We start from the raw sequence: 25,505 nt of genomic DNA on the forward strand, positions 1-25,505 counted from the left end.
ATTAAGGTGCCCTAAAACTTTTGACCAGTAGTGCATATTTATTGAATGTGCCGAGGCCGCAACAAAAAGGAGGAGAGAGGTTTGATTTTAAAATAATATACATATATATATATAAATATATAAGTTCCTACACACACTAGTATGTATCTGAGTCGTTTTTGTTGTGGATGCAGTGTTCGTCCACACTAATCCGATGGAAAACGGCTCCAGAGACGGAACGATCTGGTGCCTCCAACTCAGAGTACAGATCTGATCCAGCACTGTGTGGACGTCTGAAAACGCTGACACGCTGACAGAGGAGCTCTAGTCGCGTCCTTATTGGACCACGTCACTGTGACTTGTGTCTTCCTGATTCGCTGGGTTTGTGACATCGGTCATGTGATGCTATTGAGGAAAACAGCGTTGCTTTTGTGTTAGGCCGGGAAGAAGCCGTGATTGGTAGTGCCTAGTCATGTGACTAGTGTTTCAGGTGGTTTCGCGTTACTATGTGAATAGGGAAGGCTTTGGTTGTGGACACAGAAACTACGTGTTTGGACACAAATCGTTTCCGATACGGTGATACAGTGATTGGTTTCAGTGTATAGTAGCCTAAATCACAAACAAAAAGACAGTTTCTGCTTTTTGCCTTTGCACAACTCCTTATTTTTGGCTCATGATACAAAGACCAAGAACAGGAACTGACAAATAAGAGTCAAAGGTCCATTTTGAGCTCAACATTTTTTGCATACAAATATTTCTTGATTATAGCAACTAGTTGTCAAACTGAAGTCAGGGCAATTTTGAGCTCAGTATTTTTCACAATATTTATTCACATGATAAAGGAGGTGTATTGGGTCATGGCACAGCTGCATGGGACCATCTGAGTGTAGTCCTGTCCTAGTATCTCCTCAGTGCAGGTCCCATAAACCAAACAGAACTCAATCAGAGCGACACAGACGAGCTCTGATACATGAGCCCAGGAGATAATTGTAACGTGTCAAAGCCCCACTTTGGAAAATCTCCAGGATCCAGGATTCCCTCTGAGTCACTCCTCAGTCCTCTGCACGTCTGAACCACACTCGCAAACACGCAGCACACAAACATACACACACACACACACACACACACAAGCCCAGGCCGTGCCTCTGTCTCGTAACATCAGTGTAATCACCACAATCATCACAATTAAACCACTGCACGCCGAGACCCTGGAGGACTCATTTACTTTGGAAGGGTTAGCTCCAGCGGTAGCCAACAAACATCACAAATTATGAGTAATCAAGAAGGTTTTGACAACTGACAACTGCTCGACCGCACTTCAGCTCGAGCCGGAGAGATGGTTTTACATTAGCGTGCAAACTGCAGCTCTGCGTTCACTCGTTACAGTCTTTAGTCTTTATTTATCACGTGCCATGTCAACAGATCTGACTCATTCTCAATTTTCCAGTCGCCTTTTTGATCATAAACAACTCACCGATGGCCTGCCGTGCCCGATTTGGAACCTTACCTGATTTGACTTAGTGTTTCAAACTGAGCATACCCAGAAAGTTTGGCACAAGCACTCGAGTTCCTATAGTAACTCTATTTTGGACCAGTGGAGGTTGAAGTACCATATTTTTCGGACTTTAAGTTACACTTTTTTTCCTGCTTTGGGTGTTTCCTGCGACTTATACTCCGGTGAGACTTATACATTAAAATGTTCATACTAACAGGTGCAAGAGGCTGCAGAAAGAGCCTCTGTCCTGTCTGTATCATGTCAGTCGATCGCACCATTACCATTTTAAAGGAACTTATTAAGATGACTGAGAAGACTGAACACAAATGCCCCCAAAAAGAAAATCATTCTTTTGCAAATTACAAGCTGCAAGTAGGGAAATCTGCAGCCAAAAACTAATCGAGCAGCAGAAAGAAAGTTTGGAGTGAGTGAGAAACTTGTGACACCGGGTGGATGCACCATGAAACTTTCCTGAAGTCACTGGATGGATGGACAAAGCCTGGACTTCAGTGACACTGAAACCATCCTGTCAGGATTCAGAAAGACCCGAATAATTCTAACTGGAACTGATGCTGAGTCTGACGACAGCGACACAGAAGAGGAAGCGGCGCTCTGTTTACCTCCGGAGGTCGAGGCCGAGTTGTTCAGAAGTGACACAGAGGATGAAGAATTGAATGGATTTAGTGATTTGGAGTGAGATGGAGAGTTTGGTAAACTTGTTCTGTTCTGTTGTTTATGTTATAGTTTATCTGAAGAACTGTTCATATGTGATGTTAACAGTCTGTTGTTCTCTCTTCTATTGTTATTACTACAACTTGACTTTCAACAGGAAATGTCAGTTCCTGGTCTCTGATTTAATAAAATAAATTTCCCCCCAAAAGATGTCACTTATATATATATATATATATATGTTTGTTTGTTTTTTTTCTTCATTACGCATTTTTTGGCTCGTGCAACTTGTACTCTGGAGCGACTTATTGTCCAAAAAATAAGGTATTAAATTTTGTTACTTAAGAAAAAGTACAGATAGAAAAAGGTATAAAAGTTACTCAGGTAAAAATATCACATGAAAAAATTTACTTAAAAATGTATGAGTGTAAGAGTAATTACTAAAAGTGTTTTGCAGAGATTTTTAGAACAATTAGAAGGATGATATGTAGTGATTTTGAAACACTGCAAATGATTTCTTAATTTACCTTCCTCTGAACAAGCAACACAACCGTAGCTGTAACTAAATAATTTTGTCAAATACACCAAAAAGGCAATATATCGATACAGCAGCCCATGATATCAATACTGTATCATCACATTAAACAATATGATATATCGATATTTCAATATTTTTGCATAGTTGTTGCCAATACAACACATAGGTCACGACACAATGTCTGTTGATACAGTGCACTTTCAGCACTTTTGATTTCAATACGATTTGATACGATATATTTCAAATCAATCTGACGGTTCAGTAAAAAAATAAAGGCTAAATCATGTCTGTGATGCTAAAAGTCTTTATTAAACCATTAAGTTTGTTAAGTTAATATGGAAAATCACCTATTTTACTCAAAACAATGAAAATGTCAACACAATTGTAGCTCTTACACAAAATAATTTGAATAATAAAATATATCTAAAAATACTCTTGGCGATATATCGATACAGCAGCCCATGATATCGATACTGTATCATCAAATTAAACTATGTGCTATATTGATATTTCAATATTTTTGCACACCACTACTAACCCAGTTGCTGTAGAAGAATAAAAGTTGCACTATGTCACTTTTCTGGTGGAGGCTCAGACATGTTTGTTATGTTGTTGTTTCGTCTAGGATGCATTCTTACTGTGAGTGGAGTCGCCTCTCCACAGATCTGACCTTTCATTTGGCTGTCCTCCATGGAGTTAAATTCAATGCCGTACTGTGGAACATTCCAGACAAACCAATAACATCTCCATAGACATAAGCAGGTGTCAGATCCTTTACACCATCTACTTTTAAATGTTCACAAATGCTCAATTTAATGTTTTTTTTTTAAGTCATGAAGAACTAACTTTATTATTATTATTATTATTATTATTATTATTTATTTATTTATTTATATTGGATTAAAAAAACAAAACAAAACAGAATTGGACTGAGGGAGAAAGAGAGCAGGAGAGAAACGAGGGGAGGAAGAGAAAGGCGACAGGTGTAATACACCCTTTATTCCAGCAGAGGGCGCAGCATCACCAGACTTCAGTGTTGAGGGTTAACTATAAATTCAACACATTCCACACTCAAAGAAACTGTACGTAACTTTTTTTAATTTTACTTTTTTGATTCTATAAACATGACCCAATTGTGTCCCTATATATGAGGTGAACATGTTCAAATCAAATATAACTTTTATTGATAACTATTCTAATGCTGATTTATTATTAATCACAAAAAAAAAAAAAAACCTCTGGAGAAATATAATATGGTGTTTATCCAATCAGAAAGCAGAATGAGCCTCGGATAATCACAGATAATACTCCCTACAACTGCACAACAACTCACCCTTATGTAACCGATAATACTCCCTACAACTGTACAACTCACTCTTATGTAACAGATAATACTCCCTACAACTGTACAACAACTCACCCTTATGTAAAAGATAATACTCCCTACAACTGTACAACAACTCACCCTTATGTAAAAGATAATACTCCCTACAACTGTACAACTCACCCTTATGTAACAGATAATACTCCCTACAACTGTACAACTCACTCTTATGTAACAGATAATACTCCCTACAACTGTACAACAACTCACCTTTATGTAAAAGATAATACTCCCTACAACTGTACAACAACTCACCTTTATGTAAAAGATAATACTCCCTACAACTGTACAACTCACCTTATGTAAAAGATAATACTCCCTACAACTACAACAACTACCCTTATGTAAAAGATAATACTACAACTGTACAACAACTCACCCTTATGTAAAAGATAATACTCCCTACAACTGTACAACAACTCACCCTTATGTAACAGATAATACTCCCTACAACTGTACAACAACTCACCCTTATGTAAAAGATAATACTCCCTACAACTACAACTACCTAATACTCTACAACTGTACAACAACTCACCCTTATGTAAAAGATAATACTCCCTACAACTGTACAACAACTCACCTTTATGTAAAAGATAATACTCCCTACAACTGTACAACAACTCACCTTTATGTAAAAGATAATACTCCCTACAACTGTACAACAACTCACCCTTATGTAAAAGATAATACTCCCTACAACTGTACAACAACTCACCCTTATGTAAAAGATAACCCTGTGTCCTGTCAATCATCATGTCATTGTTGCGTTGTTTTCCTGTGACCCCTTGTATAAAACTGAGATTTTTATATTTTATTACTTATCTTTCTTTTTTATTTTGATTTGTACATTTACATTATTTATATTTTTATGTCTTATTTGACACCTGTCTCTTGCAATCTCTTGTGTTACTAGAATGTATTATTACCATTTATATTTTTTGCATCATATTACATTGTGATGTGTGACTCCTGTGTCCAAATCATTTCCCCTATGGATCAATAAAATTTGTTAAAGTCCAAATCCTCCATCTGTAGGTTAATGCTCTGGAATCTCAAGTTCAGTTGTGATTGCAGTGCAGTATTTATGCGATTGCAGTACTTTCTTACGGAAGCTGAGAGGGGTCACAACAAACAAACAAAAAGCTACAACGGAAATGACCGCGGGACTCTATTTTAATGCAAACGCCGCAACAAATACAAACACCACAACACAAACGCAAATGCCCCAACACATTAAAAAGCCCCAACACATTAAAAAGCCACAACACATTAAAAAGCCACAACACATTAAAAAGCCACAACGGAAGTGACCGCGGGACTCTATTTTCCGACGGACCGATCAAGCGGCAAGTGAAGAAGAACTACAACGTGAAAAGTAAAGGAACGGAGAAGTTATTTATTGTTTTATCATTCATTTCACGTTGTAGTTCTTCACTTGCCGCTTGATCGGTCCGTCGGAAAACAGAGTCCCGCGGTCACTTCCGTTGTGGCTTTTTGATGTGTTGTGGCGTTTGTATTTGTTGCGGCGTTTGCATTAAAATAGGGTCCCGCGGTCATTTCCATTGTGGCTTTTTTTTGGTTTGTTGTGGCTTTTTGTTGTGTTGTCGCATTTGTATTTGTCGCGGCGTTTGCGTTTGTTGTGACCCCTCTCGGCTTCCGTACTTTCTTTTTCTTTTTTCCCTGTAAAAGCTCCGACTACACACAGCTCCTTTAAAAATAAAAAGTCGGATATTTCCCACATGCTTTCTTGAAACTTTATTGATCTGTACAGCAGCATTACACAGTAATCAGTTCATATATTAACCTCATACATATTTAAGATTGTAAACATTCCCACAACAGCAGAGACCCACAGTGCACACAATATAACAGACAAAAACACAAAAATGCATAGTCTTCATTCAGTTTTACAATCAACACCATGACAGAAGAGAGAGCGAGAGAGTGCACGACAGCAGGAGTTTGTGTTTATGGAGTTTCTGAGGTATATAGGTATTGTCTAGCATGGTTCATTTGATCGTTTTCCAGAATTTTAAAATAAATGTTTATCCACCTTCTTCCACGCCGCCCACTTTTGTCTCTAAACGCTCTTAAACCTTGCTTTTTTTGTGGTGGCACTTCCAGTTAAATGGGGATCCCATTCGTGAGAATTTGGGAAACGTTTTGCATCTTAAATACGACAAAAAATTTTCATGTGCACCAACCACCAACTAAGTCACACTGCAGCTATTCTCTGTGAGGCTTTAAAACGGATTTATCGTCCAGATTGAAATGACCATAAAATATCAAATAATTGCCGGGTTTAAATTTGCCGCCAGGTCCTCTTTAAACGCAAAGTGCAGGTGTATATTTTGATAAATAACCGCCGGTTCCAAATAAATGGCAAGTCTAATGTATTAAAAAAAAAATCAAAAAAACAAATCAAGCAAGAAGACGTGACCACTGTCGCTGCATGTTTTTCTTCTTCGCCTGTTTTGTTTTGCTTAGTTTTTACGTAGCCTATTGTGCTTTCTTTGACCACACAGTTGATCGCCGTGAAAAAAATATAAGATATAACTTAAATTTAAACTTTCTGTGGTATAAAAGAATGAGAACTCCGCACATCAGTTACTAGAGATGGGTGCGTCGGAGGAGAGGGAGCACTTTCTGTGGTAAAATACGCAGAGGAAAACTCCGGAGAAGCAGTCGCGAGACGTTTTTCTGTTGACCCCAAGAGAGTGAAAGATTGGCGAAAAAATCAATCGGAGCTTCAGCGTCTGTGGAGGATCATAGAGTGTATAAAAGAAGTGGACTAAACGATTGTGACGTCACCCGTCAGCATTTACAAAGAGAAGAGCCACAAGATCCTAACGTAAGTCCATTGGAGCCTAGAGTCAGAAGGAGCCGGAAGAGCCTCCTGGAGAACTTCTTATTTGGCTCACGGCGGAGGAGGACGGCAAAAGGGCCAAGCTGCATGGAAGAGGTATGAAGAAGACTAGGACTTTCAGGAGTTTTGGTAATTTTACTTCAATTCGGCGAGTGGGAGGAAGCAGCAGTGCGATCGTAGCTGCTGTGGCGTAAGAGGAAAGTTGTGGCAAAGGAGCGAGGAAAAGGCAGGGGACGAGGCGGCAGGAATTGTGCTGATGAGGTCGGCAAAGTGTACGCCAGGCCATCGTATAACGGTGACGCCCACCAAAAGTCATGCTGTAAAAACTGTAAATTATAGAATTTGAGGACCATATTTACGCAGATTTTTGTGAGGAAGGAATTAATTCCCTGCCCCAATTTGTCGCCTGGTCTCAAATAAATGCCTGGTCTGTGAAGTGACTATTATTTTTTTATTATTTGGTATTTTACAGTATTTACTGTCAAGATTGGCACCATACAATATAATACAACCTGAATCATGATGGAGCACCCACGACTTCCGGAATAAGGTGGATAGTCAGCTTTATGTTTAACCGTATTGCATATCAAAATACTAACACCAACATGTCAGAGGAGGTATTCAAGTCAGTGCCTCAGGATAGCGGGGAGGAGTGACAAAGAAAAATAATACAGCTTGAAGGCAGCAGTAACACGGGTTAAATTGTCTCTCAGCAACACAATATAAATTAACATGTTTTACTTATTACATTGTCCTAGGTTTGTACAGAAGAGTATTTAAAGCTGCACTGCGGAACTTTTCTTGTGGAGCTTCGATGTTATTGTTAATGTTCCACAGTATCCAGGGTTCCTACGAGATTCTTCCAAGTTAAATTCAAGTCTTTTAAAAGAAATTTTTAAGACCATTTATATAAAAAAATGTGTATCTTTTTCACGGCCTATTTCTTAGACCTACTGGCAAAGAAAATCAAAATTCTTTAATTTTTGTTCATTTATTTCTCAAACAAATGTGAAAATGTGTTCTCAATTACACCAGGTCAAGTTACAGGTCAGATCCGTGGAGAGGCGACGTCGCTCACAGTACAAAGTATTTTTGAGCAATAAAACACCTATAATTGAATAAATGTTAAATAGAGAAGTTTAAAACCGTACTGTGGAACATTCCAGGCAAAGCACTAATATCTCCATGGAGACAAGCCTCTCCACTAGAAAAGTTACACAGTGAACCTTTAAAAAATGTTCTACAGTGTGTTTAAATAGTCTGATGGAGTGTAAACGTACTACATAAGGAATCGTTATTTTTTTCCTATAAATTTGAATAAATCGCTCATAAAATCATTAAAAATTATCTTTCAAAATGATAAAACTCCTATAATCTACTAGTGCAAAGTCGATATTATGATTGGTCACTAAATCTCTTGAATAGAAGTCAGGGTACTCAAAAGTATCTGTGTACTTACTAATAAATATATCTGAAGTAGTAGTACACTTGGAGTGGCAACATTGGGGAAACAGAGATAAAAACTATATATAAAATAAAATGAGTAGTTTCAAAGTTTCAAAATAAAACCCTGATTGCACAAAACGATGAATGAACTACAGCAATAGCGTCAAACCTGAAGGAGTCTCCCATCCCCAGACATTCAAAATAAAAGCATCTCCACCTGCCTGTCAAAATAAGAGCTGTGCGTGAGTTAAAAAGACTGGAATTCAATGTTTTACCTTGATTTTGAAGTAGGTCTGATGAATCTACTCTGAAAATTCACAATACCTAAATAATATTCGATTTACCACAATATTTTCTGCCAGATTTCAGGTATTTTAGTGTTTTTATAATGAAATTTGAACATTTGACTGGCAGCCAAAACTAACAAGACTACTGAATTACACATTCATTCAAGTCATTTTAACTCATGTAGAATTAGAATTGTATTTTTTCCAGTTTAGATTTTTTTTCTAATCTAATAAATTGTAATAAGGTAAAAAAAATAAAAATTAAAAATCATTGTAACTGAAATATGACTTTTTGCAGTGTAGGTAATTACAGAACTCTAATAAATTGAGTTGAAGTGAATTAAGGTCGTTTTTGCTGATGTAGACTTGTTGATTTTTTTTAGACGCTCATTTCTTCTGGCAGTACGACTTGTAGCTGTTGCAGGCTTTTTTCATGTCCTTTAAAAACCCCGGGACTCCACTCTGACAAAAACACCATCACAAATGTCACAAATAATATTAATATAAATACATTTTAAAGCTATAACTGTCAAATTTAACATTTTAACCAAATAAAGGTTAAAATGAAAAAGGAAACACATTTTCACTCCCTGCAGTTGCCAGCAGAGGGCGACACATGCTTAATGATGCTCAAGTATCGTTTAATATGGAGTTCTACAAATACATATGTACACATTCTGGTGGATATGGCGAATTATTTACTCTTAATAACTTTTAATGACTGACCTTAGCTGCCCAGTTGATGAGCCATGTGGGGATGGAGCCTCCAGGATTGTCAAAGTAATGCATGAACACTGGAACACAAAGGAAAATAAATTCATTTTATTGAATTAATTTTGATATATTAGAAAAAAAAAAGTATTCTAGTCTCCATGCAGATTGATACAGTTAATATGATACTGACATCACAACATTTGATTGGTGGTTTTCAGATTTCACTTTTCAGGAGACAAGGGCCACTTTTCCCTGTTGATTACATCAGACATGTCACACTCAGGCCCGTGGGCCAAATTTGGCCCATGATATAATTATAGTTGGCCCGCAAGATCATATCAAATTTAGTTAATTATTTCAAACCTGCACATAATTCAATTCACATAACAACATAATGACATAACGTATTTTCCAGGCTATTAGTCACCCTGGATTATAAGACGCACTGTCATTAAATGGTCTATTTTCCAACTTTTTTCACAAATAAACTGCGCTGGACTTTAAAGGAAACCCAACAGTGTGATGGGTGAGTGGTTTTGTTTGTTTGTGGCGTTCACAGTGACTCTGGGCTTTGTTCAGTTGTGGTGTGTAGGGAGGGTGTGTCTGGGACCAACGGATTGTCGGCGTGTTCACAGTGACTCAGTTGTTCAGTTGTGTCTAGAAGTGGCACATTGCACTCGCTTTTTCAGTTCGTTCCTCCGTTCCGTTCCTCGTTGGTGTGGAGTGATGAGTGTGTCTGTGGGTGTTTTTGGCTGTGCGGTCGCTGTCTGCTCCGTGTGTGTTTGTGTGTTCTGTGGGTGGTGTGGTTTGTAGTTTACTGAAGTCGTGCTGGGACACCCGAGTGGATTCATGTATAGGTGCTCTGGATTGCGGGTGCACGGTAGTTTTTTGATGGGGTTAGAGGCTTAAGAGCGCGTCTAATAGCCCAGATAATATGGTAAATACAGATACAACTGTGCATGGTTTGAAAAGGGGATGGATGAAGCAAAGCCTTTACATGAAACATGCTTTTACATCAAATATGTATTAGAGCTGGTCCACCGGCTACAAACGGGCTATAGAGACATTATTTATTTAAAATGTTGTTATTGTTTTATATTATGCTTGTTCTGGATTCATTTTTAAGTAAAACTATTATTAAACATTTATGAGAAAAGGTTTTAAATTACATATCTCAAAAGAAGAGAAAACATGCAGATGTTGGTGAAATTGTTCAATAAATATTTTGTTTGGCCCATGACTTGGTTTCAGTTTTTAATTTCAGTCCTCTGTGAATTTGAGTTCGACACTCCTGGATTACATTGTACTGTGCCATGAAATATCCAAAAGGTAAATTCACAGAATGTTGAACTTGGTATTTTCAATTATTGACTAAACTCAAGAACTCAGTGTATTACAACATAATTTTGCATTTTAACAAAACGTTACTGTCAACAATGTTCAACTTAATGTCTCCTCAGTCACGAATAAAGCAAAGTGCAACATGTTAACTGTAAATATTCAAAGACTTAATTCATTTATATTATGTATTTTCTGTTTCTCATGTGGCCCCAGGGAAAAAAAGAATTGCCCACCCCTGATCAAGTACAATAACAGAATTTAAAATACATCAAATCCAGTGTAATGTGTATGTATGAAAAAGAAATCTAAGCTGCTGCACATAAAAGTGAAGATCTCTGTTTGCAATTGATTTTTTGATTTGTGATTGAAATTAAATGTACTGATTTGAAATATTTTAAAGTAACTCTCAGTGTGAATCTGGAAAAGATTACATCACAATATCACTGTATTGTAAGGCATTACACGACTACTGCATTACTATTAAGTGACTATGTCCATTCATATATACAGTCTATGAAACAGACTCTCGTGAGGAACTTCTCTCACCTTTTTACTTTTAAAGAACACCTCAAACTGGATTAACAGAGCTGTTTGTGGAGTGGGGGTCATTATTTGCAAAGGACAAATTCTATGGACAATGTGGATGAGATGCCGCAGTTTATATTTACAACTTTACGAGAGGTGAGAACCATTATTTTCACTGTTTCCTTGAGTTTGTATGTTGCGTCTCTGTGTCCGTCACTCCTCTGCCCCTGACGTTTTATTGTCTGTTATCGTAGTGTTGCTGCTAATGTTTGGTGGTTATGATCTGACAGAGCAGCTCAGAGTCACACTCACACCACACTCACACACACACACACACACATACACACACACACACACACACACACACACACACACACACACACAAGGAGCACAGCGGCTTCAAAAACTCGCTCAAAGTCAAAAGGCACCCCGATCGCAGCCTAAATGGGGCAAATTCTCCTGCAGTGTGTGACCGCCTTTAATAATTCATGTGACGTGATTCCCAATGACGTTGTGTATCTTTTCTGATCGGATGTTTCATTGCTGCTGATCTCACGCTGATTTTAGTGAATTTGTATGAAGAAAAACAAAAAACTCACCATTTCCATCCAAGTTAAAAACTGATTGTAACTGGATGGATTGTGTTACTGACCTTTGTATGAAGTAGAATATAATTTTTTTTTAGTATAGTATAGTGGCAGCAGATACTGACACACAAGACTAGAGCGCCCTCTCATGGCTGTCAGTGTGAAAATGTTAATATTTAAGTCGCACCAGAGTATAAATTGCAGGAAACACCCAAACCATGAAAAAAAAGTGTGACTTATAGTCCAAAAATATGGTACCTGTTTTTTTTTTGTAACACCTTACATTACTGCGTTCCAGCAAAAAGCAATGCATCACAGTAATTTGTTACTTTTGTACTGCGTTACTCCCAACACTGATCAATATTTTCTTAAAGAATGCTGTGATGTCATCTGAAACCCAGCAGTGGGCCAATAACACAGGAGAGAGCTAAATTCATTTACCTTTTGGATATTTCATGGTAAAGTACAGCGTGATCAACAGAGAATCTGTCTCCTGTCCCTAATCTGGGAGTAGAACATCATCACATCCTAGAATCTGAAAACCACCAACAACTCATTTTCACTGGGTGTTTCTTACTCTTTGTCCCTGAGGCTCCGTCGCTCTCGATGGCCAGGCTCTGTTTGTAGTCGTTCACCCGGATCACTCCGCTGGTCTCTGGGCACGGGGTCTGAGGAGCGCTGCGGGCCAGGACCACGAAGATCCTCCTCGCGTCCACCTCCAGGTCTCTGCGCTCACGGATGTACACATACTCACAATGATAAGGAAAACATCTCTTCTGCCAACTGACCCTCTCATCTGCTCCATCTGACCCTCCCCCTTCTTCTTCTGCTCCATCTGACCCTCTCATCTGCTCCATCTGACCATCTCCCCTTCTTCTTCTGCTCCATCTGACCCTCTCATCTGCTCCATCTGACCCTCCCCCTTCTTCTTCTGCTCCATCTGACCCTCTCATCTGCTCCATCTGACCATCTCCCCTTCATCTTCTGCTCGATCTGTTTCTCTCCTCTGCTCCATCTGATCCTCTCATCTGCTCCTCTGACCTTCTCCCCTGCTCCTCTGATCTACTCCTTTGCTCCACCTGACCTTTTCCTCTGCATCCTGTGCTCCTCTGCATCCTCTGACCTCTCCTCTCCTCTCTGACCTCTCCTCTCCTCCTCTGACCTCTCCTCTGCATCCTCTGACCTTCTCCTCTGCTCCTCTCCTCTGACCTCCTCTCCTCTCCTCTGACCCTTTCCTTTGTTCCTGACCATCTCTTCTCCATTAACGCTCTCCTCTGCATCCTCTGCTCTTCTTCTCTCCTCCTCTGACTCTCTCCACAGCTCCTCTGTTCCTCTGACCCTCTCCTCTCATTCATCTCAGAAGGATACGTCTCGGTTGGACAGAGGAAACGGGTATTTGACCTCCCAGTAGATGGCCTTCTGTCCACCAAAGTCCTGCTCGTACAGCTCTGGGACAAAAGAAAAAGAGAAAAACATTTGTACGTGAACAAAAGACATCACATTTATACAAAACTTTGACTAATCACAACAACCACTGCGGGACTTGAGTACTACAAACTAACTACTGTACAGACGATCACACTAGTCTGAGTTACCTTTAGTTTACAGCAGTGACGCTTGGAGTGAACGGAAGGAATGAAATGAACAAGAAAACAGGGAAATGAAGTTTGAGACATGAAAGAAGGAAACATATGCACAGTTTTAACACTCATATATTATAAAAGCCGCTGTTGAGGTCAAAATAGTTGGCTGTGCACTGTCTGTATCTAAAGCACTTGATAATCAGGAAGTGCATGTTAGTGTGCTAGTTGTTTGCATTGCAGTAACGTCAAAACTCCGCTCTGGTCTCTGAGAGTTGTGACAAGCACTTATTATGATGATGTAAGGATATGATAATACTAAATCTTTATTTATAAAGCACTTCTAAAAACAAGGTTTACAAAGTGCTGTACAATCAGAAAGTGTACAAAAACAGACAATGATGTAAACTATTTAATTAATACATGCATCCCGAATTTTGTACTTCCTGTCATTGGGCAATGCAAACTGGGGAGGATCCTCCGAGAAAGTGAGTATCAAACCGCCATGTTTGTTTTCTCAGTGCGATGTGTCTATTGTCAAAGTCAATCTTTTCTAGTCTTTTGAACGAACCATATCATTTTTGTTTCTGGTTCTGATATTGTCATATTTTAGTGTTGGGATTCGGACATCATAATTGTGTGGTTGTTGGATCCTAACAGCGGAAAACGGCTCGAGAAATGGGCTTCAGAAGTTTGCGAACTCCATAAATGCAAAAGGGAATCAGATGTGTGACTGCAAACTAGGGATGGGCATGATTAGTCGATTCATCGATAATTGATCATTAAGAATTTCATTGATTACGTTCATTTTAATCGACAAACCGAATGTAGGTTGCTGTGTGTATCGTGACCAAACGGGGGTCCGGAGCGAGCAAACACAAACAGTCGGTCAGTCTGCAATGTACTGAAGCACAAATGCACATTTAACGATGACTTGTACAAGAAATTCCACGCTTTCCATTCCGGTCGGGACAAGTGGGAGTCCATGTGCACAGTGTATAAAGCAGCACATATGTGTCAGTGTCCAGTGGTAAAAAACTTTACCAGGTGAGAGTAGAGCAATGTCGATGACAAGGCCCCACCTCCCTCCCCCCGTACGGTGTCCTGGTTTTGACAAACGCAAATCTGGTCACAATAACCTGTATTCACCTGAGTCGTGTCTTTTAATCCAACAGAAATTGCCACATCAACGACACAAGAGCTGTTTCTTTCCCTTGCTTAGTTTATGCAAATGAGCCATGCGGTTTTAAGTTTTGTTTCTGTGAGAGTTGCGCAAAGCTTATAATGTCAAACGGGCTGATGTGGCTCTAGAGTCGTTCTGGTTTATATGTCATAAAGTTGAATTTATTTATGCAGATTAGTAGTGCAGATAGTAATAATAATGATGATCATTTTAATATAAAAACGTTAATGATTAATTGATAATTGATCGTTAATTCTTCCGACGATCGATTAAAAAAATTTAATTGAATGCCCATCTCTACTGCAAACCTCCATTCAAACTGTTTCCCTTCCCAACGGAATTGAAAAATAGTGAAAGGTGAAGGCGATGGGCAGGATTGATCCACAGGAAGGACAAAAAAGGAAACCTTTGACTGCATAAATCATTCCGAGTTTGCAGTGAACATTTTGTATGTGGAGCAACATCAAAGCAAAATCCCGTTTGTTAAGTGAGAGGTGCAGAAGACAAACAGACTGAGCTGCACTTTCTTGTTCTTGTGGTTTTACAGCAACATCACGTCTTGGTCTCTTTGCAGTGGAAGGTGTTTCTTTGCTTTGGTGTTGACTTTTTAAATTCGTAACCAAGGTGGAGTGAGGGATGGGGATTTTGCTTTGATAGTGCTCCACATACAAAATGTTCACCTCGGGATGATTTCTTCCTCTTCACTGTTTGAACCTTGGTCAATGTAATGTCTGTAATACTATGTGCACTGAAAAAATAAATAAATAAAAACTATTATATGGACATTTTATGTAATGTGTGAAAAACTAATTTAGTCTGCACTGAAACAGAGTAAAGGATCATGGTCTGTGTAGTTTTTTTTTTTTTGCTGCACCATAACTATGAACTTAACCAGAAGGATTTGTGATATTGTAATGGAATACAACATTATTGAGTGTGTTTACATTCGCATCAGTATCCCAGGTCTGACAGTAATCTGGATATGGTGCTTACCTGCGCACACAGAAAGCAGGATAGCCTACTCATATCTCTGTGTGCATGAGGATATTTAGACTAGTTGCTATAGTAACTATGGCACAGATATGGCAAGGAGCTAAACATGGAGCAACTGCTAATTTAAGGCTTTTTAATGGGTTTCTGACAACAAAAAAGAAGACATTCAATAAGACCATGAGACTGTGGAGCTGTCACAACTTCAGTAAAAGTTGTTTTTAACAGCTGAAAAATACAATAAAATACAAAGTCTCACAGCTTCGGTTTGGTTCAAGAGCAACACAAACCACCACAGAAATGAGCCTGGTGTTAAAATGTGGTTTTATTAAACAGGAGACTGCTTTATTTTGTCAATAAGTATAAGATATTATTATCTAAAAGGTTCTGGTAGGAGTTTGAGTCGAAAGGGAGGGAGGGAATCTAACTGCTCCTAGTGTTTTTGTTATTTGAGTTTGCACATGCTCAGTACAGCACCAGAGTTGAGAAATCAGGATACTGTGTCTACAATAGGGTTGGGCGGTAATACGGTATTACTGTAACTACTTTTAAGGTACTATGGTATCTACAGGTTCCTAATTTTTGTAACAAAGGTATCAGTTTCATTACTGTCATTTAAAAATCTGCAGCGAATAAGGACCTTATATAATATTATAATTTACTGATACCTATAATTGCTCAACACAAATGAATGTGTGGTTGTATTTTCAGTTTAATGCATCACGATTTAAAACTAGTAGTGTCTATAATGTTTCTTGGGGAGATGATGTTCGATTAGTTTTGTTCCGTTGGCACGTGACGCTCATAAGGGAGACCAAGACAAGACGGAAAGTCAGGCCGCAAGCGAGTTGATCCCAAAAAAATACTAGTACTTCTGCAGTTTGGCAGCATTTTGGCTTCAGGTGCACATTTGTTTACATTTTACAGAAACAAAACTTAAAACTAGTGATGGGCGAAGGGAGCCTCGTGAAGCATTGACACCTCAGTCGCAATATTGTCTCAGAGAAACACTGACCTCTAGTGGACAAATTTAACCATTGGCACACAGGTGTCTCAGCATCGATGAAGTATTGTTATACTTAATAATAATACTTGTGTGCAGAGCAAACACTGTACCTAACAACAACAATAATAATGATGATTTAAAATAATATGTAAAGAGCAACATAAATAACATGCTGTAAATAAGAAAATAGGTGTTACCTTGTTAGGTGGAATTAGATGAAAGTGATCCCAAACCATGGATCACTTTTTTCCACTTGTAGATGCCATTGAAAATGAAACAAATGCCAAAAGTCGCCAAAAGTCACCAAAATCACCACTAACGTCACACAATACTCCTCACTACCCAATATTGGGGCATCTTTTATAGTGTAGCAGTTTAGCGCTTGTTACACCACAGAAGTGCACTGAACACTCTGAAACACTCTGAACCAATCGCAGAGCGGAACATTCGCCGAGCCAATGAAACGCTTCGATACACTGAAGCGATTGACACGCAGAGCAAAGCAGTAGGGGGAGGGACCGACACTTCGGTCACGTGAGACGAGCTCCGAGGCAGTGCTTCGGAGCAATTTGTTTCAGAAAGAACGAGACGTGCTCCAGAGCTCCGTCTCATTTGCCCATCACTACTTAAAGCTCGCTCCTTATGCGCTGATGCAGTTCAGCTTCTGTCGGACACGACTCAGTGGAATATGAGTGTTCTTTCTGTGACAGAGGGGTGTTCTGCTGATGGTGAGTCTGTTCTGTGTTTCTATCACGTTGGAGATGGTTCATGTGAAACTTTTCAGAGATTATACGTCTGCAGGTCGTACACATAGACCATATAGCAGTGCGGCTTCGTAACTTACCAAAGTCATACTAAAACATTTTGGTAATACAGTAATACCCCAATAAAATACTGAGAAGGTTTAACAAAATTTGGATCCTGCCCAGCCCTAGTCTACAAGCCACAATCTCTTGGATACTATCAGAAAAACCCAGTGAGACTCTCCTGGTTTCTCTTAAGCGGGACACTGACACATCCAAGAGACTGAAATCAGAATACTGTGTCTACATGAACACTCACAAAACCAGGATACTAAAAAAACTGATCATAACCAGAAGACTCGAGCGCATGTATAGCCTCCGACAATACGATACCTAATTATCTGGGTTGTTACATCCTTGATATTTATGAGAAAAAAGTCTGGTATTTGAACATTTGAAATGTGATGACTTTCAAACCGCTCCAGTACTGTACATTCTCTTACCTTTGACGTAGGAGTCCCAGTGCTTCCTGTAGGTGAGGTCCATGTACACGTCCGCACACAGATCAGCAGGGCAGGTCTCCAGGATGCCAAATACTTTGTACTCGTAAAGACCCGTATCCTGCAGAAGAAATCTTACACTTAGACAAATGTATTATTATTTAGTGGATTAGGACTAGAGTTGACTAAAGAAACTCTTGTTGAACCAAAGACATGTCCTGCCAGTTGATTAATTAACTAAAAAGAGAGTGTGGCAGAAGCTCTCAAAACTATTCCAAGGCTGCGTCTCATTTCTCTTTCCTCTCTTCTTTCTCCTTGATTCCTCTCCTCAAGCCTCCAGTTTTCAGCTGTCAATCATGTGTCATATTAAGCAGCAACCCAGAGAAAACCACAAAATGAAGGAGTAAACCTGAGGGAGGCTTCAGCAGACACTAGGGCTATCAGGGAATTTCTCCTGCGGTGCGGTATAGCAGCTCAACAGTGTGGTATGGGATATCACCACATACCCCCCCATCCCCTTTTTACAGCGGCACTGAAAACTCTCTGATGATGCGCTTGTTGCACAGATGCACATGTACCTTGGTTGTTGCACAGATACAGCGTGGCCTCCCAAAGTGGAGAAGTAACATTTGGCTTTGGAACAAGTGCCGCTGCATCTCTAAAGCTCTCACTGTGGCAGGTAACGGCTGCGTTTACCTCCATGCGGCGCGGAGCTCTGCACCGGTCCTTCCATCTGTGGTCACCCCACACTCTATGCGGGCGCACCTCCTAGCCCGTCTCCACACTGAGTCCTGGTTCAGTTCTGTTTTAGTCCTGGTTTAGTCTTGGTTTAGTCCTCTTGGTTCAGTCCTGGGTTAGTCCTGGTTCAGTCTGTGGCGTGTGAGGCGCAAAAGTCCGGCATCTGAATCACTGTTTCTCCTGCTAATGCCTGTGAAGTGATGACAGTCGAGTCACATCTGTGAATTTGTATTCGTAATGAAGAAAGTGAAACTGTTTTTATTTCGTGACAGTTATTCTTGAAGTCGTAACTAGAGCCTGACCGATATATAGGCTGGCCGATATTATCGGCCAATATGGGCACCTGGAGACATATCGGCTATCGGCCGATATTCTTGCTGATAGGGGCCGATATTTCACGTGGGCATGTTATACCTCGTTATAAAGCTTAGACTCTCTACATTATGTTCATTTAATCCAATTTACAGACAGATAAATGTCCTCATATGTGGCTCCACATCAGTATTTATCTACGGTGTAATTTGTCTGTGTGTCCGTACTGTCCCTGAACACACCACCAGAGTGACATCACTTCACTCGCGTGTGTTTGTTTACACCTGCAGCCGTGCGCAACACTGAGATTATTTTCTTTTTCGGACAATCGGTTTGAGTCTGGATTAAAAGGACATTTATTAGTGCAGACTTGTGATGTGAGGAGGAGCCTGTGTGAGCGGTGAGTGTTGGAAATACATCGACTTTGAAGCTAGTTTAGGTTTTGTTAGCGGTTAGCTGCTGTAGCTCCCGCACATAAACAGGCTGTTTTCTATTGGTCTATTGTAAAGTGACTATATTGGCCGTATATTTGTTACTGGACCTGCACTGATATGTAAATGAGCTGTGAATAGACGTGTGAATGATCCACATTTATGCATATAATTAATTACCGCGGTGCGCACGTTTTTACGGCTAAAGGCTAATAGCGATAGTTTACTAGCTAGGAGTTATGGGTCGGTCGCGATCGAAGCGGCTCTTAGTGCCGACTCTTTGAAGCGAACAACAGGAGCCTGCTTCTTATTGGGAGCCGTGTTTTCTCTTTTTCTCACTTTTTCTCTTCATGCCGCATGTAGACCCGTAGATTGACAGCAGCAGCGGCTGAAAACGAAACTTTCAGAAATCTGCGTGTGCATAGGATTAAAAAAAAGTGCATATTTGGCTGCAGTTTAGCATAAAATGAATAAACCAGGACTAATCTTGGGCTTGAGTGAAGGAGAGAGATAGAAACAGAGTCCCGACACTCAGTCCTGGTTCAGTTCTGGTTTAGTCCTGCTTGCAGCAAAACAATCTCAAGAGTCGCTTGGGAGCCGAAAGAGCCAGCTGCTTTAGTGAGCCGAGCCGGTTCTCCAAAAAAAAAAAAAAAAAAAAACTGGAATACCCATCACTAGCAGTGACAGTAACAGTAGCTAGAATGTGATGCAAAAATGCCATTAGGCCAATCTACTGTATGTAAATATGATGTAAAGAGTCAAAATAACAATAAATGTTGCCTAAATAAACCCAATTTAAAATCCACTAGAGCCAAACCTAAGTTTTTTAATCAATTCAAGATTTACAGTGAATTTTTACATCACTAAATATATCGGCGATTATATCAGCTATCGGCAGCTCCAACTTCCATTATATCGGTTTCATATCGATCACAACAAAATCCATATCGGTCGGGCTCTAGTCGTAACTTTTCAATTTGTATTCTGATAGATGTTTCAGTTAGAATGTTTTTTGATTTGTGTGAGATTTATCACAGGCACGGGCAGGTAACGGGTGGAATGTTAACGGGTCCGGGCGGGTGCAGATTAAACTTTGATCAAATCACGGGTTAACAGGTGGGTGTGGTGCTGAACTGCGCGGCTCTCCAGAAATGAGCCCATGCAGGACTCTGAGTCGGGTCACGTTGGTCACGTGCAGTGATCGCAGTGGCCCAACATACACCGTGGGCCTTTTAGTATCGCGGTGATTCATTTTTGTGGTTATCGTGACAGCCCTAGACACCAGAGAAAAGAATCTAACTTTATTGGTCTCAGTGAGGAGTTTAGATCCTCTCTCCTCCCTGAGTCTACTCTGTGGGCGGGACTTCCTCACCTATTTCCCCCGAATCGAGGAAAAGAATCAAGGTGTAGGAAGCGAGGAAAGAGAAAAGAGACACGGCCATGGAATAGATTTGAGTTTCTGCCGTTCCCCTTTTTAGTCGATTTACGGCCAGTTTATACCAGTCCTAAAACAATAAAATCAGTAAAAAGCAAATAAAAGCAAAACCATAAAATCATAAATAGCAAAATAAAATAAAGTAAAGTAGTAACACTTTTAGCAAGTAAACATTTTGTTATCTTCGTTTTATGATCTCTGTGCAGCACTTTGGAAACTGCTTTGTCTGTAAAATGTGCTATAGAAATAAATAAAAGTGGATTTGGATTTAAGCTGATTTTTTAACAGATAAATACCAAAAAAGACCAAATCTTCAGCTACCTCACTTCTCCTTTCTGCTGTTGTCCCGTACAAATCTTTATAATCTAAGTAAATGATTATCCAGTCCAATTTATTTCTATAGCACAGTTCATAAACAGATTCCAAAGGGCTGCACAAATACACAGTAATAATATAATGATAAAATAAATGTTCAGATTGAATCATACGAGTCTTACAGGCCGGGAGCCCCTCAGGATGTTTTTAATACCTTTTTTCACTGTTATTTCCTGTTATCTTATATCTTGGGCCATAACGAGTTGACTGGGAGCAACCCCCAACTCGGCCCCGTTTGGTCTCAGGGCCCGTGATGTTGGTTGTGTGTGTTTGTGTGTATAACCTGGTCACCATAGTTTTCTCTGACCCTGACCCCTGTCCACCTGGAGCTTTCAGTCTAACACTTTTAAGTCTTCATTCTTTGGATTAAGTCTTGTGAAGGCATTTTAAGAGGAAACAGTAGCATATTAACAGTTTTGTTTGTAAGCCTCCACAAAATATCACAATAAATATCATACTGTGAGATGTACATCATGAAAATATTGTACAGAGATATTTAGAAATCGTTACATCCCTAATCGTGAGCTTTCCCACGATATCACAATAAATATCATACGGTGAGGTTCATACTATGACAGTATCGTTACACCCCTATGCATTATAACAGTGGCCTGCAAGTTCTTCTCTGCTGGCCTAATAAAATCTCTGAATCACAGACTGATGTTAATTATATTATTATTAAATAATTCCAAATGTTCTGTCCTCTTCCTTTCAGAGCTTTTCCGATGCTTGTGCTGCTTCCACACGTGGATTTTCATATTAAAGCTTTTGACCAATCACATTTCAGCTGTCACTTGTTGCTAGGCAGAGTCAAAGTCAAAGGCGTGTGCCTGAAGCCTTCACAATCTGTTCTTCAGGCCCTCGAACACAGAACAAATGTCCATGAAAATGTTGCTTCAACCAATCAGATTTTGAGTTGGTGTCGGCAGAGCCTTTAGCAGCGAACGACAACGTCACCAGATTCAGACCAGACAGAGAGCGAACCAGCCACAGCAGCAAACTGCATCTGTAGCAAAACCAGGACTAAACCAGGACTACACCAGGTCTAAACCAGGTCTAAATCAGGACTACACCAGGATTAATCTTGAACTTGAGAGAGCGAGAGAGAGAGAGAGAGAGAGAGAGTGTCAGCAAAGCGCGATCGGGCGACAGCTTTCGTCAGCAGTCACCCGACAGTCTACGCGGGTGCACTTTTGGGCCAGTCCGGACAAACAGTCCTAGTTTAGTCCTGGTTTAGTCCTGGTTTAGTCCTGGTTTACCCCAGCGCTCCTCACTTCTTCTCTGTGCACCGTGCGCCCCCTCTCTTCACCTCTCCGTGTACGGAATCTCCACGGCTCTTTATACTGTGTATAATTTAACTATAAAATAATTGTTGAGGAGTGGATTGTTTCAGACGGAGCACTACTGTAGACCTAGATATGAAACGCACGCTCCACCACTGCATTATTATTATTAAAGACTATTAATATTATGCTAAATTGAGTGAAGCATTTTAGCCTGACCCTCCACCATGGAAAAAATAAATGCCCACCCCTGCTTTATAACATGACACCACTGATGTTACGTAGTTACATATAGTATATTACGTATTACACAGTTTTGCTTCACAGTGATTACAGACATAGTCCCTCCAGCGTGGGACTGACTGTGGTGGAGATGTCTCTGGACTGGCCTGGGAACACTGTGGGGTCCCCTCTGAGGAGCTGGAGGAAGTGTCTGGGGTGAAGGAAATCTGGGAGTTCCTGCTTTTAGACTGCTACCCTGTGACCCGGCCCGTATAAGCGGAAGAAAATGGATGGATTGAGTGTTTAGTGTTTCAGTGTTTACTTCACCTCTGCCTTTTAGTGTTTAGGAGGATTAGTCCAGTGGAATGCAGGCGTTGTCAGGACGTCATTACTCATTCAGATTATGGAAATCAACAAAGAGGATAATAACTAAATTCCCACGTATTTAAATCAATGCCGTTTTATAAGTCAGATAGTTATTTCTTATTAAAATACCTTCATTCAAGCGTAATTGTGTAGTTTTAAGCGCTTTGAGCCGAGGCGAATCTAGTTTTGCACAATTTATGAAGGAAGTTTGGCAACAGGAATGTCAGGTTTCAAACTTCCACCTTTAACCACCAGGGTAAAATCACATGACATAATTTATAGCTCTTAAAATGTTCACTGCACGTATTCTTTTAATTTTAGTCCATGCATTTTATAAGTTTGCCAAATAAATCTGAAAAACAGCGCGTTGTGAGTCTTCCGTGAGCTCCGGCTCGTACACCGACTCTCCTCACTGACCGTATCCGCGTTGAGAGCGCTCGTTCTCCGCTGTTACCTTGTCGTAGAGCCGGTAGATCTTGACGCCCATGGTCTCGGTGAAGAGCTCCCATCCTCCGTCCAGCTGCGGCTCGTCCAGCTCCTTCCAGGCCGCTTGGAACTCTTCATCGGTGAACTGTAGCGCCATGGCCGGGGCTCGGTGCAGGGCAGGCGGGGCAGGAGCACCGGGGATCTCCGCTGCGGCGATGACACGAACCGGACAAGAGCGGAGGGAGAACCGGGGAAGACAGATTTCACAATAAAAGCGGAACACTTCCCACGGATATATGACAGAAAAAACCCATGGACTAGTGATCTTTAAAGCTGCACTGTGTAACTTTTATTTGTCTCCATGGAAATGTTAATGCTTTGGTTAAAATTGTTCACATTAGGGCATTAAACTTACCTGTCTTGCATTTATTCAACTACAGGTATAATTTATTGCTCCAAGTATCTTAAAAAAAACATAAATTCTTACTGGGAGTGGGGTCGCCACTCCACAGATCTAACCTGTAATTTGCCTTGCAAGTCTCCTACTTTTATAAAACGAAAATACCAGAGAGCTCCTCCTTACAGTGGTCACAAGAAATGAAGTAAATATAAAAAACACTGCGAGCCTTAGATGAGACACAGTTAGATATAAAACATAAACCCAGGGCTGTTGTTAGCCATTTTGGTGCCCTTCAGTGCACAGGACTGTGGAGAATATTTCACTGATGGAAAGAACAACATATAATCTTAAAGTGAAAGGGTACAAATGCGATGAGCCGTGGGAAAAGTGGAACGCATTCATAAATGACACCAGCAAAACAACATAGTACATTAAAGTGTCATCACCAAATGCATGTTGAAATAAGAACCTGTAAGTCCCACTGTTGTTACATTGTTTTTGAGTTATATTGTTTTTTTGTATGTTTTGAAATGTTACTTAAAACTAATAAAAACAAAGCTGATGAATGATGAATGAATTGTGTACAGTGGGCAAACCCGCAAAACCAAATCACACAACCGGTAGAGGCAGCCACTGCAAATAACCCAACCTAGAGGCTCACTGCAGTTGTGTAGATACAAAGTAGGAGATGTCCTGATCACATTTTTTTGCCCCCGAGTCCGAGTCTGAGTCCTTTGATTTTGAGTATCTACTGATACCGAGTCCCGATCCGATACTTCTATAAAACTTATGAAATGAACTAAGAGCAAAGAATAAGATCCAGGATGGGTGCGGGATCAGATTGTGTTGATTTCATGTGTCGTATTTGGGCTGAACTTAGTGTAAAAAAAAAAATAAAAATCAAATGTCCAAAACTTAAATTTTATTCACTTTGTTAACCATGAACCATCAATGTTGAAAATCTTGACTTTTCACAGTCTGGTCTTGGAATGTGTAACTTAGTAAACTTAATGAACTGGACAAAACAGGAACCAGACCAGAACCAGATCAGACCTGAGACTCTGCACAATCTACACTTTGTATATTTGATATTATATGGAAGTCTGTGCATTATATTTAAAACATTTAGGCCTGTCTATGATCCAAATAAAACAAAATCTTATCAAATAAAAATGAGATGACAGAAGCCCCCCCGCTACACGGACAATATGAAATGATTGAACATTTGTGTTTCTTGCAGCTTCTTCCTTTAGTTTTGTCTCATTTTTGTTTCTGTCCATTGAAAACTCCAGATTTCCAGCATTATTTCATGTTTTGTTCTTTAAATTACCTTCACTTCAAATTATAAATCAGATGTCACTCTTATTCGAGTAGTTTTACCAAATATTTTTTTTAACTCTTACTTGAGTAATTTCATGGAACACTTCTCCAGGACCAGGACTAAACCAGGTCTGAACCAGGTCTAAAGCTGGACTGAACCAAAATGAAATGAGGTCTGAATCAGGTCTAAACCAGGACTACACCAGGACTAAACAGGGACTGAACCAGGACTAAAGCAGGACTAAACCAGGACCAAACTAGGACTAAACCAGGTCTGAACCAGGTCTAAAGCTGGACTAAACCAGGTCTAAACCAGGACTAGCCTACACCAGGACTAATCCCAGGACTAAACCAGGTCTGA

The 25,505-nt window shown here is 39.9% G+C and overlaps 1 protein-coding gene across 1 annotated transcript; it reads right to left on the reverse strand.

Annotated features, from left to right (window-relative positions):
- Positions 1-5,806: 5,806 nt before the first annotated feature.
- Positions 5,807-23,661, reverse strand: pctp (phosphatidylcholine transfer protein). The gene is made up of 6 exons (XM_020939621.2): positions 23,453-23,661; positions 17,840-17,957; positions 13,203-13,282; positions 12,412-12,583; positions 9,394-9,461; positions 5,807-9,129 (listed from the first exon to the last, which is right to left on the reverse strand). The coding sequence occupies exons 1-6, from the start codon at positions 23,579-23,581 to the stop codon at positions 9,055-9,057; spliced, it is 642 nt and encodes a 213-aa protein (XP_020795280.1). The 5' UTR covers positions 23,582-23,661; the 3' UTR covers positions 5,807-9,054.
- Between the last annotated feature and the right edge of the window lie 1,844 nt (positions 23,662-25,505).

Source organism: Boleophthalmus pectinirostris, unplaced genomic scaffold (assembly GCF_026225935.1).
Source record: "Boleophthalmus pectinirostris isolate CB_2022bp ecotype Guang Dong unplaced genomic scaffold, ASM2622593v1 HiC_scaffold_17, whole genome shotgun sequence".
NCBI classification, from domain to species: domain Eukaryota; kingdom Metazoa; phylum Chordata; class Actinopteri; order Gobiiformes; family Gobiidae; genus Boleophthalmus; species Boleophthalmus pectinirostris.